Genomic DNA, 15,324 nt, shown 5'->3' on the forward strand with positions numbered 1-15,324 from the left:
AATAATAGAGCAACCCCATTATTCTCAAATCTGAATTTGCATCAGAATCTCTGGGTGGTGATGGGGGGCTGCTTTTAAAACTCAGGTTGCTCCCCTTCCCCCAGTTTCTGATACAGAAGGTATGAACTGGGACATGAGAATATGTCCATCTAACAGGTTGCCAGGTGCAGGTCTGGGAGCCGCACTTTGAGAAGCACTCTTGTGGACTGCAGGACTGCAGAAAGAATTAAATGAAATACTTAGAGAATGTTTACTCAGTATCTATTATATAAACTATAACCTTTCTTTTCCTCCATGAAATCAACTTACAATGATAAATAAAAACACCAGAAGTGCTCTTGTTTTGATGTTGGCTCCATCCCATGATTTAAAGGAGAACACCATATTGTAGCATTTCTCACTTTAGAGTTAGAAGCTCACATTGTGTGGGCATTGGCCTTACAATGGCTTTTCTGGCACCCAATGAAAAGGCTTTCAATTTTAGAGAAGAACTAAAACATATGCATTACCATGAAATGTAATCTTTTTATATATCCTACTGTTTTTAACAGACTCCTACACACAGAGTGGGTTTTTAGCATAAGTCTGTTTATGGGAGGTCATCCAAAATAATGCTTCTCCACCCTCAGTGTTTACAACACTCCAAACTCTGAACCAAGAAGGTAAGAATCTTGACCGGAGAGTTTAGCAGATGCTTTTCTTAAATGAATGTATGTTGGGGGAAAAGGAAGTGGTTAGGGAGTGAGAAGCCATATTTCATAACTTATCTGGTGCAAGACATTTTAAAGCAGAGTTTCATATGTGATTTTCTCACTGGAACAAACAAATCGTTTTGTTTTAAAAGGGTCAAAGCAAAAAAGTCTCCGTAGGATACAATAGCAAAGACCCAACTTCCATGCTGGCTTTGTCACCCTCTGCTTAGACTTCCATTACCTTCTATGCAAAACCAGAGCCAGATGATCTTTGAGGACGGTTCCTCAATACCATCACTCTGTGAGGAAGGGGGGCAGGAAATGCGACCCACAACCATGGAGACCCTTTGCCAGGCACCAGAAGACCAGATGAATCAGTCTCTATCAGTCTTTATAAAGGTGTGGAGCAATATGCTTTGGAGGGTGGAGTCACTCTCAGTAGAATGGCACCACCACCACCCACAGGGTGTGAGGCTTAGGGAGAGGGAGAAAGATTGGAGCTGTAACTTCCAGCAGGCCAACAAGTCAACTGTCCCCCAGATAACACAAAGACAAAGATGTTCGTTGGCAGCTGCAGGCATTCTAAGACCCATACTCCCTCCACATCAAAATATCCCTTTGCTCAGGCACTACTGAAGTTCCAACTATTTTCATTTACATTCCCAAAAAATTTGTTTGTAAAGGTAAAGAGGGGAGAAGCTGAGTGACAAGAACCAGGATAATCTGGAGGCAGATGGAATTTAATTGTGCCCACCCACCAATAGTGTCCCAGGGACTGATTTCAGCACCCCTTTGGAGATGGACATTGAGACAGAGCTGCTGGAAATTTTCAGAGACCTGATGAGATTCTGATCAGAAGGACAACTGCTTGGGTGTCCAGTGGGGGCAAGAGCCATCCCTCTTCCCCACACCTACACCACTTTTGTTCAGAATCTATACAATACCTTGACCTTCAGGGTCGGAGGTTTTAAGGGAGTAGTACTCAAAGTCTGTCCCAGGACCAGCCCACCAGCGCCCTGGAATTTGTTAGAAATGAATATCCTCTGGCCCACCATAGTAAAATCAGAAACTCTAGGGATAGGGCCCAGTAATTTGGTTTTTAAGTATCCCTCCCATCATTCTGATGTAAACATGCTGGAATTTGCCTGCAAAACTTAATGAAGCACTCACTTCCAGGTTTATGTAAATTCAGGGTCCACAGGTACATGAACCAGGAAATGAGGACTGTCTTAAATTCTGTGCCCTTGGTATATCGATCACATGCTTTCCTTTTCCTATCCAGGCCCTGAGAAGCAATGCTTTAGGAGAATCCACAGACTGCAACCTTGGAACCCAAATTGATGGACACCTTCCTAATGAATGTCTCTTGGTAGCCCAGAGAGCATCTCTGTTGAAATCAAAGTGCAAAGTCCAAGTAACTGAACAGACTGACTTGAGGACATGTATGAGGTGTATATATGGGGATCCATCCCAGAAACTATGGGGATTACGTGGCCATGTTGGGCTTGAGGAACTTCAAAAAGAGACCTGAGCCTTCTCCTTTCTAGAGAGCTAGAAAGCTGGAATCTAGAGAGCTAGCAAATCTTTGATTATGGAAATTGACCTGGAGAACATTTACTGAGTAGCTACTGTTTACTAGACATACAGCTATGAACCTGATTTCTCACACTGTCTCATTTAACTCTCACTGTGAATGTAAGTTTTATGATCTTGGTTCTACAAAAGAAGACACAGAAACAAAAAGGTTAAATAATATGTATTGTATCTCAAGCTGGTAAGTAGTACACTGGGAATTAAACACATTCTATCACCTCTCAAATTTGCTGCCACCTGCCCAGAGATTAATGAATCCGCCTAGGTGTGACTTCCACCTGCCCTCACCTCAGACAGTTTCCCTATTTGCTCCTCCAAGTTTGGCTTCACACCTTGGATCCAGTCTTCCAATCAAATCTGTAGACAACATTTGGTTATTTGCTTCTCCTGCCCTGGATTTTGAACTCAGCAGGACTGGCATGGCTCCTCCAAAGTGACTTGGTAGATATTGCCACAAAAATCCTAGGGAGAGGCACTTCCTAACCTGGATCACCAGGATTTACTTCACTCAGAAACCACGCACCTGGCACCACATGCCACTTTGAATGTCCCCCTTCTAAACAAAATCTCATTAGGCACCCGGTGTTTTCAAAGAATGAATATATTGATTATCCCTGAAAAACTTTTATATGGTTGGCAGAAGATGGCGTTGCTTGTGTAAAAGCCACAGACACACAATGACTGCCATTTCCAGGTCAGTGCCTGCTGCGTAGAAGTACAAGGGAGCAAACCTGGTAGTGTTTAACTCTGAGCCACAAGTTCAATCCTGTGGCCATGGAAAAAGTGGCATATGTCTCCAGGTCTTAGTTTACCCTGTGTAAAAAATGGGGACACTGATGGCGTTGTATCACCAGGGCTTCGGCAGCTCGTACCACGTCTTACACTACCCAAGTATATACATAAGACTGCCTCACTCATTCCCTCAATCCCTATCTATGAGGTTGAGTACCTGAGGGTATGATAAAGCCATTCATGGAATGAAGCATTTATTAAGGGTGACTTCACTCTATGTAGTTTAGAATATCATGTTTTGCCAAGAGGGTTGCAAGAGATAAGTACAGGGGTCTAGGGTGTGGAAAATGTGAGGTTGAAGATTCAGTTCACAGAGGATGGATAGTAGATGGACATCATATTTTAGAAGCTTAGAAAGACTATTGAAAGTGCATGGGGTCTGCTAGGAATGCTGTCTTGTCCCAAATGTGATTCCTAAAAAGCTGCCCTTTCTCCTTCTCCTAACTCATTGTTGGACTGTCAGGTATTGGGCAGTTGTACAGATGGTGCGTCCTAAAGCCAACCCTCTTTGCTGCCAGACTGGGGTGCAGGCCACTTACTCCACTTCCTTTCTTCCCTGAGATCAGAAGGCTTGATAATTGGCCCATGATTGAAATACAAATTGTTAGTTTAGATTCCTTAATCCCTGAGAAGGGATTCTCCCAGCTGTTACCAGCATTGTCTCATGGCTGGTTTGTGAATTTGCTCAGGCTGGGCAACAGAGGCACCCCCTCAAAGGCAAATGGCGTAAGGGACCCCCATTAGAGGAAGCTCTTGCAATTTTGGAATGTTTGTGTCTCTTCTATAAATGCTACCTTGGTTTTCCCACAGTGACTGACACTGAGAGCCTCAAAGGACACTGAGAAGGCAGACTCCCTCTGGCCAGCCAGGTCGGCTCACTCTGAGGGAGATGGAGGGCTGGGCAGGCAACCATAGAGAGGCCAGAAGGAGGCCTGGGTTTCTACAGGCAAAGATGAAGGGGCAGAAAATTGAGTCTGGGAGAGAAGAGACTCTTAGGTCAGATAAAATGCTATTCTCCTTGGACTTTTCTGAATGTAGCGCAGTTAAGAAAAAACACAGCCAAGAGAAAACATACTCACGCACAGAACCAGGCTTCTCCACCCCAACCTCTTCCACCCCACCCTATCCCTCCAAGTGGCAAACTCTGTCTAAACAAAGACTTTGCATTTGCTCTTAAATCAAGTTCAATTAACTAACACATTAAAAATAAAACACACAACTTAGAACCCACCTGTTTTTTAACTCTTATCCTCTGCAACAAATGTTAAATATAAGTTCAAGAAACAATCAAGCAAAGCCTTTTACCACAGTATCCCCTTCTGTTAGAGGCACTGTCTGGTAAATCAAGACAAACGTACCATTTACTCACTAAACTAAACACAATCCCTTATTATACAATTAACCAAAACACAATTGTATGTAATACAATTATACAGACCACAATTACACAAAAGTAATGATGCAGTATAGATGGCAATGACTTTCATGTAATCGAAAATAATGAGAGCATCCTTGATTAGAAATTAAGGTATCATAAGAGATCCCTATTGATAAATGTTCCCTCTATTGAACTCCACTTTGCAAAAGGCTCTGCTGGCTGATGAAGTTGGACGCTTCCCCTCGTTGTTAATAAAGACTATAGGGGTGGCAACCATTCTGTGTAGTATCTTTTATTCTGAGATCTCTAAGCTAGCATATTCTAATGAAGCACACATTTTATTACCCACTTTTCCAGCTGGTCAAATAGAAAAAAAGAAAAAAAAATGAAGCAGAAGAGCCAGGAAGTCTGTGTGATTTGCTGAGGATCCCATGTGTCGTGGTATTAACAGAGAAACGTGTACATAAAGCTCCATCAAATTATATTGGTCATTCCGAGCATCAGCGGAGACTATAACCTGCAGAGCTGATTTCTGTGCTGCTCAGAAGAGGCACCTGCTACTTCTCATCATTGCTCCCCTAGACAGAGGCAGTTACCTTCCCAGCATGGGCTGGTTCTCTTCCAATCCATCCTTCTTACTTTTTCCTGAGTACTCTTTATAGGAAGCAAGTTTCATACCTTCCTTTTTGATTCTCACCTAGCACATGAGGCCACATCCCACAGGCACACAAATTTCTTCATAGTGGCGACTGGCCCCCATCTCTAACCACATTCACACTACATACTCCACTACCATGACCACCTTACACCCCTACCAACCTATATTTTGTTGACTCTAAGTCACTCTTCATTGTAAGACATACCATTATTTTATATGCCACTAAGAAAGAAATGCTGATTGAACGATGATACACCATCAGTTATAAAATGCAATCCAGCATTAGAGATTTTAAAATGAAAAATCGGCACGTTGAATTGATGAAATACTTGCCAGCCATGATTTCTCCTACTTCTCTGTCATTTCTGACACTGCGTCCAGAGAACCTATCTTATCCCAGCACCTCTTCTCCATTCCTCAGCCAAGTCTTACTGGTTCCTTAAGATCCAGCTCAGCACCACTTCCTAAAATCCTTTTTGACCTCATTCTTCACAAGGTCAGACTGAGTTGCAGTTGCCATATGTCCCACAAATAAGGGTGCACTTCATGGGTGCCTAATAGCTAATTTATTCCCCAATGAGACATGAGCAGAGAACCCTGTATCACCACCTCATAGGCAAGCACTAGACACATATTATTCACCCATTTAATAAGTGCTATTTTGACAGGAATGAGCAAAATTGTGAGAATGAAAGAAGTAAGTACTAGAGATAAAACATGGAGAGCATGATAAACCTGGTTGAAAATTCAAAATCTTTAACTTCCTGCAGCAGGTCTTTGAACCTAGAAACTTTAAATATAAGAGGAGTCAGAGCCCAGAAAAAAATAAAGAGAGAAACCAAGCTTCTGCTAGATTTGTGGGTTGCAGAGTATAAGTGTGGATTCTCTCTCTCTGCTGCCTACTCTCTTCTGGGCCAAAGAAGCAGTGGGTTAGGGGTAGCAACAGCAAAGGTCAACCACCCCAGGAATCACCCCTGGCACCATCTGAACCTCTGGTCTAGACCCTGAGGGCCTGATGCTCACCTGCCCTCATTAGAAGGGACGCTCACTGCAATAGAGAATAAAAATGGTTTAAGAGAAAAGTAATCCCTCCCTCCTTTAGGCTTTACTCATAACTTCAAACTAATCAAATGTTGTTTATGCATAAAATTTTAATCCTGTCACAAATTTGTATTTTGATTTAATTTGCATATCCCATTTACTGCAAGTCAACAGGAAGAGAGACTCAACTAATTTAAACCATTTTTCTCTGGGCCTGAAATCCTTTCAGAAATATTTTCCATTAGGCAACTCAATTATGTCTAATGTGGCTAATGTCAGTGGATTAGAATTTTGCTTAAAGAAACTCATATTTAGAACAGTGAGAATGGGAAGGGGGCGGGAGAACAGAGAAGAGACCATAATTACCTGTCTTTGATGCTACACAGATCAATGTGTAAATCACTAAAATTCCCCAGGGAACCTTGCTGAACTGAAATGAGGTCCTTGGGCTGGTTATCAATAAAGATGAGCCTCATGCAGCCTTGGAAAGCCTTAATGGGATTTAAACATTGGGAATCGGTGAGATTGTCGGGGCACCCTGTGGGACAGAGAAAAAAAAATGAAGAAGAATACTGAAATGATCAGTCATTGCTTTGGCGACCTATTGATGGAGGACCTGGAGGTCTAATTATTTGGGGGCTTTTTCATTCACAGCAGTGCACGCATTTTTGTTGTAAATCCTAGCATTCTCAGAGAAGGAATTGGTACAAAATGGGGCATACTCAATCGCTGTACAGAACAGAAAACAAAATATGTTAAAGGGAATACCACTACTTTAACATTTATCTCATTCTTATTTCTTTTTGCCTATCAGTAAGCTACCCACCATTCTGTTGCATGGTATACTTCACTCACCCCAAGGAGGCAACACATTATCACTTCTTGGGAATGTTGGTTCTATCTCAAAACACGCTCTAAATGCACAATTCAATTCTGAATTACACTTTCAAAAGAAATTACGCTTTGGGTAAAGATGGTGGCAGAGTAATTGTCTGGTTAATTGTTAGCATTAACAGGCTTAGTTCCTGAGAAAGGTACACATAGGAACGTAACTGGAATTTTGAAGACTTGTGCAAAGCAAATCCCAGAGCCAAAGGAACCAGGGGTTTAAACGCACATAGTTATAGGGCTGTAATAGCACACATGAAAGGTTAACACTGTACCTTTTTAAAGAGTGTTCTTAAAAAAAAATCTATTACACTGATTTAACATAGCTAGCAACTAGGGCATATCTGCTTCTCATTAAGACAGGTACAGAGTAACGTAGGTATACGAGTGCTTGTGCTCTTTATAAACTCCATCCTGATGGTTTTAATAGGTTCAGAGCATATGGGAATGCAAGCTTGAAAACATGGCAATAACCCATAAATAATTGGGAATTATTTCAGCCATTTCTAATAGACAGTCACTGTTGGGCAGAAGCCCAGCAGCTGGCTAACAGCTTACAGGCACACTATAAAGTGAAGAGAGATGCTACAAGTTCTAATTGAAGCTGTAGAGAGAATTTATGTAAGCTGACTATTATTACTCAAACTCATTTTTCACCTTCCTTAAGTTTACAATCTACATGTGGGGTGCTTCTTTAAATACTGTTTAAATACTGTTTATCACAGATAAACCTTCCCCTTCTAAACCCAGTGCCCTCTAAACTTGGGGAAGGCACACATTTTCCCTTTGAGACATTTCAGATGCCATCATTATTGAACACTGTTTTCCCCAGAAATAAGTACAAGAATGCTTCTCTCTCTTTGTTGGGGAAACATTGAATGTGATGCAAAAATGATGCAGTCTGTAAAATGTATCTTTGGGGCCCCCAAGAGCCCTTCTTTGGTAGCCTTTATGCTACATTCGCTAGCATCTTCTTGCTGTCCCAAACTAGTGGTTTGTGGACACCACGGACTTAGGGGTGAGTTCTAATATTTGCACAAATGATTTCATTTCAACAAACCGCAGTCCTATTATCTGTGAAATGGGGCTAAAATTGCTTACCTCACAAAGTTACCCCACGAATTAAATGAGGTAAGACCCATAAACCATGTATAGCGAATGGAAGTTCTCTCTTCTTGGAGGAATCCATTGTCCTTGCATACATGGAGAAGATTTAGAATGGAGGACAGAGGCCCTTCATGGGGTCTTAAAATCAAACCACAAAAGTATTGCTCTACGCTTCATTTCTTCCAGGATGTCCAGATGCATATGTTACATTTATGCAATGCCCATTTGTATTTCAAGGCTTAACCACGTGTCATCACATGAGAGAAGTGATTTGTAAATTCTATTTGAGAGACTGTACTTTATAACTTTACATAATAATTCCCTTCAGTTTCCTAACAGAAAAAGAATTAGCAACCTGATAACTGGTCCAGTCCATGCCCATATCTGCAAAAGTCAAAGCCATTTTGTCCATTCCTTGCCGTGTTGGGAGAACTGTGCTATACACGTATACCCTGCCCTTACTGCAGTCTTCCAGTAATTTGGCTCTGCTTCCCCATGTCCTGGATAAAGAAGTTCAGGGGCCATCAGTGTCTCACTCAAGGTCAGACAGAGATTGAGATTACTCTCAGTGACTGTCTAATGCAAACAGATGACTAGGAAATTAGATACTAATATTTTTCATGAAAGAAATGCCTTAAAAAAAACTAAATACAGATGCACACGCACCCATAAAAATGCAGTAAATTCCTATTTATATATTTTTCATCCTTTCCAGTTTGCCCTGTGTTTCATTGGGAAGGTCCCTAGGATTCACCTTGCAATAGAAAGAGCTGGATCTGTACCGTCAGCTCCATGTGAAGCTACAGGTTCATGGGCCTTCTAGACCTTTCCCATATGTAGAGCCCCACTTCATGGACATGGCCTCTAGGGATGTCAGGAAGGAAGGAACAGATAGGGGATTCAGAGTGTAAAGCGGTAGAGGAATAGCCTAGACAGCTGAACTTGCTGGTTTTGCCTTTCTGCCTGGATTTTTCCTTTTGCACGTATTGCTGACTGTTGGTACATATTCTCCAAGTTTTCAGCTGACTTTCTCCTTACCAATGTGATCACAGAGCTTGGCATAGCTACAGAAATCTCCTTTGGACATGTTATATAACACCAGCTCTTATAGCTAAAGTTTTTTTTTTCTTTTTTCTTCCTCTGTCCTGACCTAGATAGTTTATATTTGCACAGCTGTCAGAGAGTTTGCTTCTCATTATTTCATGCTTGGGAGTGGGTACCCGTGTGTGTGTGTGTGTGTGTGTGTGTGTGTGTGTATACATGTGTGAATGGTCTAATTGGCAAAAAAACCAAGAATAATAATAATAATCAGGGCGAAATAATTGTTCACTGCATTCTCCCTCCCTCTTTTACTTTCAAAACCTGTGGAATTTACCTCCAAAGTAGTAGCTATTTCCAGAATAAATCTGCACACGGGTGGTGTCCTGGGCTGGGGATGCTGCATCATTATCCAGAGAGAGAGTGATGCGGTCCCTTCTGGCGTTGATGCTAACAGAATGCCACAAGCCATCGTTCAAGTTGCTTCCTGCAAAAGAAACAGGAAAGGTCCACATGGGGCTGATTGAGTAGGGCGGTCTGGAGCAAGGGGGCTCATGCTCCTCCCCTGCTGTGCTCCCTGTGTGTCTCAGCAGGCACCCCTTGTGTCCCTGTACTTAAACCACAAACCCCACGTTTCCACACACTTCAACTTTCTTCCTCTGTTTACTGCTCTAATTCTATTATTTCTAAAGTGGCTGAACCGCATCTGATACATTTGGTTTCAGAACAAAAGGGAAAACACAAATTTTTCTGTACACTACAATAAAAGGCAGGGCCATGTGAACAGACCTCTTGCTGTATAAATGCAGAGTAAAATGTTGAAAGGAAAAAAAAATTCCAAATGTCCATGGTGATTTCATCTCTGGGTGGTGGGGTTATAGGTGGCTTCAGTTTTCTCACAGTTTTCCAAAAGTACCTTATTTGGCTTTTTTTTTTTTTTTTTTTTTTTTAGGAAAAAATAAACTGTTTTTAAAGGCAAAAATAGATGAAGAATACTAAATTCTTGTTCCAGGCAGAGGCAACCTCCCATCTGAGAGAAGTAACAGATCAGTTCATTCCCAACGTTTTTCCTCAACTAGGTGACACTGGCTGAGTTACCTGCCTTCCCTGAACTCTGGCTTTATCATCTGAAAAGATCATAATTCCCACTTTGTGTCATTATAAAAGGATCAATTGAGATCAGACAGGGAAGTTTCTAGGACAGTTGCAGGCATAGTAGGTGGGTTTTGTTGTTGTTGTTAAGATTTTGTTTATTTATTTATTTGTTTTTTTTTTTTAAGAGAGCATAGAGGGACAGAGGGGGAGGGAGAAAGAATCTGAAGCAAACTGCTCACAGCACAGAGCCCGATGCAAGATTCTGATCCCACAACCCCAAGATCATGACCGAGCCCAACTCAAGAGTGGTTTCTTAACAGACTGAGCCACCCAGGCACCTCATAGTAGGTGTTTATTACAAGTTAGTCCTCCCTTGTTCTCACACCCCTGATGTCTTTGGTGCATACTACCCTGATGGACTATTTGACTGAGACAACTGATTTGGGAATTAGTCGTAAAGATAGGGACTATTTCCTTTTACAAAGTATATCATCTATTAAGACTATTCATGTCAGGTGCGTGCTGAAGGAAACTAAGTCTTAATCACCAACCCTGTCACAAAGATGTGTCTGTGAAAAAATCACATTGCCTCACATGTTTTCACTCAATAGACATCTGTTGTGCCCTGCTGTGTGTTGAGCGGCGTTTCTACTCCTATTGCTTCAGTTTTCTTCCCTGCAAAGTGAGGAAATGATTGTACTTACTAGCCATTGTGAGAATTATACAGTAGTTAATACAGTGGTGCATGTAGGACAGTTCATGCCACATTGTAAATAAACAATGTTACCTAAAACAAATGGACAGAACAGCAACTGCGAAGTGGTCCCTTCCATCTGGAAGTATGAAGACATCACATGGTGCCTATAATCCCTCATTAAATGGAACAGATGTAAGCAACAAGGGTTAGAACACTGTCCTTTGAGTTCAGGGTAGTGAGATAAACAGAGAAGCAAGCAAAGAACAATACTTGCCATTTTGGTTGGTGCAGTAATATGGGAGAAGAGAAGAAAGAAAACCTAAGTAATGGCATGTGAGGATCCTAAAAATGCTTCAAAGCAGAAATGGTTCAAGGAGTTTCTGAAAAATGCACAAGAGCTCTCTACTCATAGAACAAGAGTTCAGGAGACAGAAAAACTACAAAAAAGCACAGGTCTGGAATGAGAAGCAGGAGAGGGCAATAGGAAGGTAACTGAGGATGGATCCAATCACCTAGGGGCCTGCAATGCCAAACAAGGAATGGCTTTCCACAGTTTCCTTGAATAAATGATTCTGGAGAATGCTTTAGTCAAGCTAATTCCATCAGAACCCTTGGAGATGGGACCCCAGGCATTTGAATTTTTTTAAAAGCTTCCTGGGTGATTCTAATGTATAGCCAGGAGTGAAAATCACTGCTTTAGAACAGTGGGAGTCCACGAGGGGTCCTTAGCATGGGAAAAACATGGCTGGAGATACATATGTAAAGACCCCATGGCAGAGGACAGCTGGGAGGAATCAAGGCTGGAAGCAGAACTGATAGGGCCTATTGCATGCACTGGTCCCAGGACGCAGAATGATGGGAGTCTCAGCCAAAGAAGCAGCAATGCAAATTGAGAGCAAGGGATGGATTAAGAGCCATTCCTAGAGGTAAAAGAGATCAGATTTGGTAGAGCCTAGTGGAGCAGTCCCTAAGAAACCAGCTGGGAAGGAAGCACTAAAAATCAGAGCCAAGGTCTGCAGGGTTTCTCACAATAGCTACTAAAGAGCTTGTGCCCCTGAGCCCTCAGATGGTTGGAGAAGATGCCCAGGGAGAAGCACAGCACCAGGCTGGGGGCCCAGCTGTGATGCACCAAGGCAGCTGTGTCCCATCTGCTCACAATAGGCCAGATGTAAGAGACCCTCCTGCATTTCCAGCCAGCTCCCTAGCAGTCAATGCTGCAGCCTTGAACATCTGCTTGGGGTGAACCCAAGGGCTGCTCCACCTGTCAGTCTTACTTCCTCCCAAAAGCCAGTGTTTGGGTCCTAACCACAGGGACTCTGCTAATGAGGTAGAGGCTCCATCAGGTGTTTCCTGGTGATGAACGTTTGACTTCTGGCAGGGGCATTTGGGGGGCATAACCAGCTGTAGGTCTTTACTTCCTTTTACTCTTATTTGCATACTGATTGAAATACATTTGCATAATATAGGATACTGCATCTGCAGACAAACTATAGATTGTTGGAGGTGAAAAGGAGTCCTTAACTAATCCAACTTAGAGGATGTAAAAAAATAACCCCTAAGAGCCCAGCGCTCTGCTAAGCATCAGAGCTTCAGTAAGGAAGAAGGAAACAGAGGCCATGGGGACAGCCCCAGTAATCAGATATACATCCTCTGCTCCTTTTACAAATGAATGTGGCCTAAAGGAAGAAGTCTGAGCCCTGTGAGTGGCCAGGCCAGAACGCTGGCTTTTGTGTTCTGACTCTGGGTCCCCTCCCCTTCCCCCATCACACCCATGTCGCTCTCTTTCACATTGTTATTAATAAGAGTTTGCTTGGTTGTTTGTTTTCTTTTTCCTTTTTTTCTTTTCTTTCTTTCATTTTTTCTTTTCTCTGGTCTGCAATTCCTTTTGGTTTGATCTTTTGGATCTTTTCCTCCATGGTCCTGAATGCCTGCAGGGAGAGCCTATGTGAAATCTTCACTCTTCTGAAGAAAATTATTAGGTCAGTCGTTCCCGGTGCTGGTGCTGACCACACAAAGGGAGCACCTGGGGAGCTTCTGAAAAGACAGGTCCCAGGGCCCCACACCAGGTTAATTAAGGCAGGCTTCAGGGTGGCCCCAGGCCTTGGAAGTTTCAGAGATCCCCAGAGAGCCCATTGTGCAGCCTGGTTAACAAGTTAACCATTTGAGGTTTCGGAAGAGGAAGAAAAAAAGCTGGGAAAAACAAGGCTTGTTTTAGAGGTGCTGAAGCTGGGAACAGATTCCAAGGCAAGCAAAGTGATATATTTCCTTCTAAAAATCTGCTTTCTGCCTGGGTCCTCCTTCCTACTTCATTCTGTTTATATGTTATACATGTTATATATATATATATATATATATATATATATATATATTACATATAAATATGTCTATATATGTTATATATATATAACAAAATAACAGCTCTGGAGGTTCTTCAAGGTTTAGTTTCTAAGAATTCTCTTTTTAAAAGTACAGGTTTAAGTCCGAGTAATTATTCAGAAATTAGGGAAAAGCAATTTTATCAGGTTGCTTTCCTCCGAAAACCTCCCTGAGACCAAAAGTTCTGAACGAATAGAAGTTTTCAGTGGAGAGACTGGGAAAGCAGTAGCTTTGAGTCCAGGAATATCTGATGGGGAAAAGCGCCTGGAGGTAAAATGATGTAATTAGGATGACTTTGGAGTTCTAAGAATTCATATGGTTTAGGAGATCAGACTTAAAATATGGAATTTGATTTCTTGAAAAATCATTGGATAATGACAAATACAAATTTTCTGACCTGTAAGTGATGTCAAATAATATTTGCCATCCCCTAGAAAAAGAAGAAAAACCAATATACCAAGTTAGGGGATAGAGAGGGAAATAGGAAATTTCATATATTGTTGGTGGCAACATAATTTTGTACATTCTTTCTGGAAAGCAAAATACCGAACATGAAAATAAAAGTTCCTGGGGCACTTGGGTGGCTCAGTGGGTTAAGCCTCTGCCTTCAGCTCAGGTCATGATCCCAGGGTCCTGGGATCGAGTCCTGGGATGGAGCCCCGCATCAGGCTCTCTGCTCAGCAAGAAGCCTGTTCCCGCCCCCACCCCCCGCCTGCCTCTCTGCCTACTGTGATCTCTCTCTCTCTCTGTCAAATAAAATCTTTAAAAAAAAAAGTTTCTAAAAGTATCATACTTCATTTTCCATAATTTTTAATCCAAAGAATTAGTCCTAAAAGCGTACAAGAGCTGCAGCCAAGATTTACAGTAAAAAGAGTTCATGATGCCATTTATTTCTAAGACCAAAAATTTACAACCACTAATATTTCCAGGTTAGCTAAATTGAACATGGTATACTTACTAATATGAACTATAAAGTAATTAAAAATGACCGTGTCCAAGAATGCAAGTGATATCCCAATAACAGAAAAACTGAGACTATATAGTATATGTGGTTATGATTTCCATTTTGTTAAAAATTATTACAAAGAGAAAACACTAGAATGCTCTGGAATGATAAGATTTTTTTTTGTTGTTGTTGTTCTTAATAAAGAGTAGTGGAAATTTCAAAGTTTCTGAAAACAAAATGTAAACAATTTTTTTTTTTTTTTTAAGACTAACAAACTGTTTAAGTTGAGATAAAGGTTAGGAAATGTTTTCATTCTTTCTTACTTCTTGCTCTCATGGGTTAAAGCTGTTGCTCACAGGTCTCTGAATTCAGCCTAAGGCACTCCTAGGAAAGATCTTTTATAGAGAGAGTTAAAGAAATTGCTCTGTCCTTTGCTCAGGATCTGAACCAAGACTCAAAAGTTTTTCTCCACGAAAACAAAAAACAAACTAACAAATAAAATCAGTTTCCCTTCTTGCAATTGAACTTGTAAATGAACTTTTGAAACACAGGCAAATTGTAAAAATAGCTAATAATACGCTCAAGATATTGAATATCTGTGATGTGCCACACATTTTAAATGTATAATTCCTAACTCTCACAATGGTCCAGGCGGCCAAGTTTTATTGTCTTTATGCTATAGGTACAAAATGAAAAGGAAGAGAGCTGCTCAGGTTCATGGGGTTACAGAGTTGAAGCCAAAATTGAAGAGGTGGTATGGGGGACCCAGGCTAAGCTCCTGCTGTACACCCCTCCAAAGCCAGCCCTGCCATTCTCCAGGAACCGATGGCCAATTCTTTTGCAAAACTCTATTTTCTGACATTGAATTCAACTTTGTGTTTCATTATTTGTATTTTTGGAACAGCTTGATTGAGATAAAATTCACATACCATGCAATTTGTTTACCTAAAATGCACAATTTAATTGTTTTTAGTCTATTCAGAGTTAGGCAACCATCAAAACATTAATTTTAAAGCATTTCAT

At 41.4% G+C, this 15,324-nt stretch overlaps 1 protein-coding gene across 1 annotated transcript in view; it reads right to left on the reverse strand.

The window, feature by feature from the left end:
• Positions 1–15,324, reverse strand: part of CNTNAP5 (contactin associated protein family member 5) — an 828,648-nt gene that overhangs the window by 371,061 nt on the left and 442,263 nt on the right. The window contains exons 9-10 of the mRNA XM_045066473.1: positions 9,525–9,674; positions 6,521–6,692 (exon numbers count right to left, since the gene is read on the reverse strand). Coding sequence (XP_044922408.1) covers positions 6,521–6,692; positions 9,525–9,674 — 322 coding nt within the window. The remainder of the gene's footprint in view (positions 1–6,520; positions 6,693–9,524; positions 9,675–15,324) is intronic.

Source organism: Mustela putorius, unplaced genomic scaffold, assembly GCF_011764305.1.
Source record: "Mustela putorius furo isolate JIRA1106 unplaced genomic scaffold, ASM1176430v1.1 tig00003867_pilon_pilon_pilon, whole genome shotgun sequence".
NCBI classification, from domain to species: Eukaryota; Metazoa; Chordata; class Mammalia; order Carnivora; family Mustelidae; genus Mustela; species Mustela putorius.